The 247-nt window shown below is 66.4% G+C and overlaps 1 protein-coding gene across 1 annotated transcript in view; it reads right to left on the bottom strand.

Annotated features, from left to right (window-relative positions):
* Positions 1–247, bottom strand: part of LOC109926158 (tubulin beta chain) — a 5,370-nt gene that overhangs the window by 1,561 nt on the left and 3,562 nt on the right. The window contains exon 4 of the mRNA XM_048594662.1: positions 3–247. Coding sequence (XP_048450619.1) covers positions 3–247 — 245 coding nt within the window. The remainder of the gene's footprint in view (positions 1–2) is intronic.

Consider the following 247-nt stretch of genomic DNA (forward strand, 5'->3'; position numbering starts at 1 on the left):
ATGTTCTTGGCGTCGAACATCTGCTGGGTCAGCTCGGGCACGGTCAGCGAGCTGTACTGCTGGCTCCCGCGGCTGGTGAGGGGGGCGAAGCCGGGCATGAAGAAGTGGAGGCGAGGGAAGGGCACCATGTTGACCGCCAGCTTGCGCAGGTCGGCGTTGAGCTGGCCCGGGAAGCGCAGGCAGGTGGTCACCCCGCTCATGGTGGCCGAGACCAGATGGTTGAGGTCCCCGTAGGTCGGGGTGGTCA

This window comes from Rhincodon typus, unplaced genomic scaffold (assembly GCF_021869965.1).
Source record: "Rhincodon typus isolate 14 unplaced genomic scaffold, sRhiTyp1.1 hic_rhity00012555, whole genome shotgun sequence".
Taxonomy (NCBI): Eukaryota; Metazoa; Chordata; class Chondrichthyes; order Orectolobiformes; family Rhincodontidae; genus Rhincodon; species Rhincodon typus.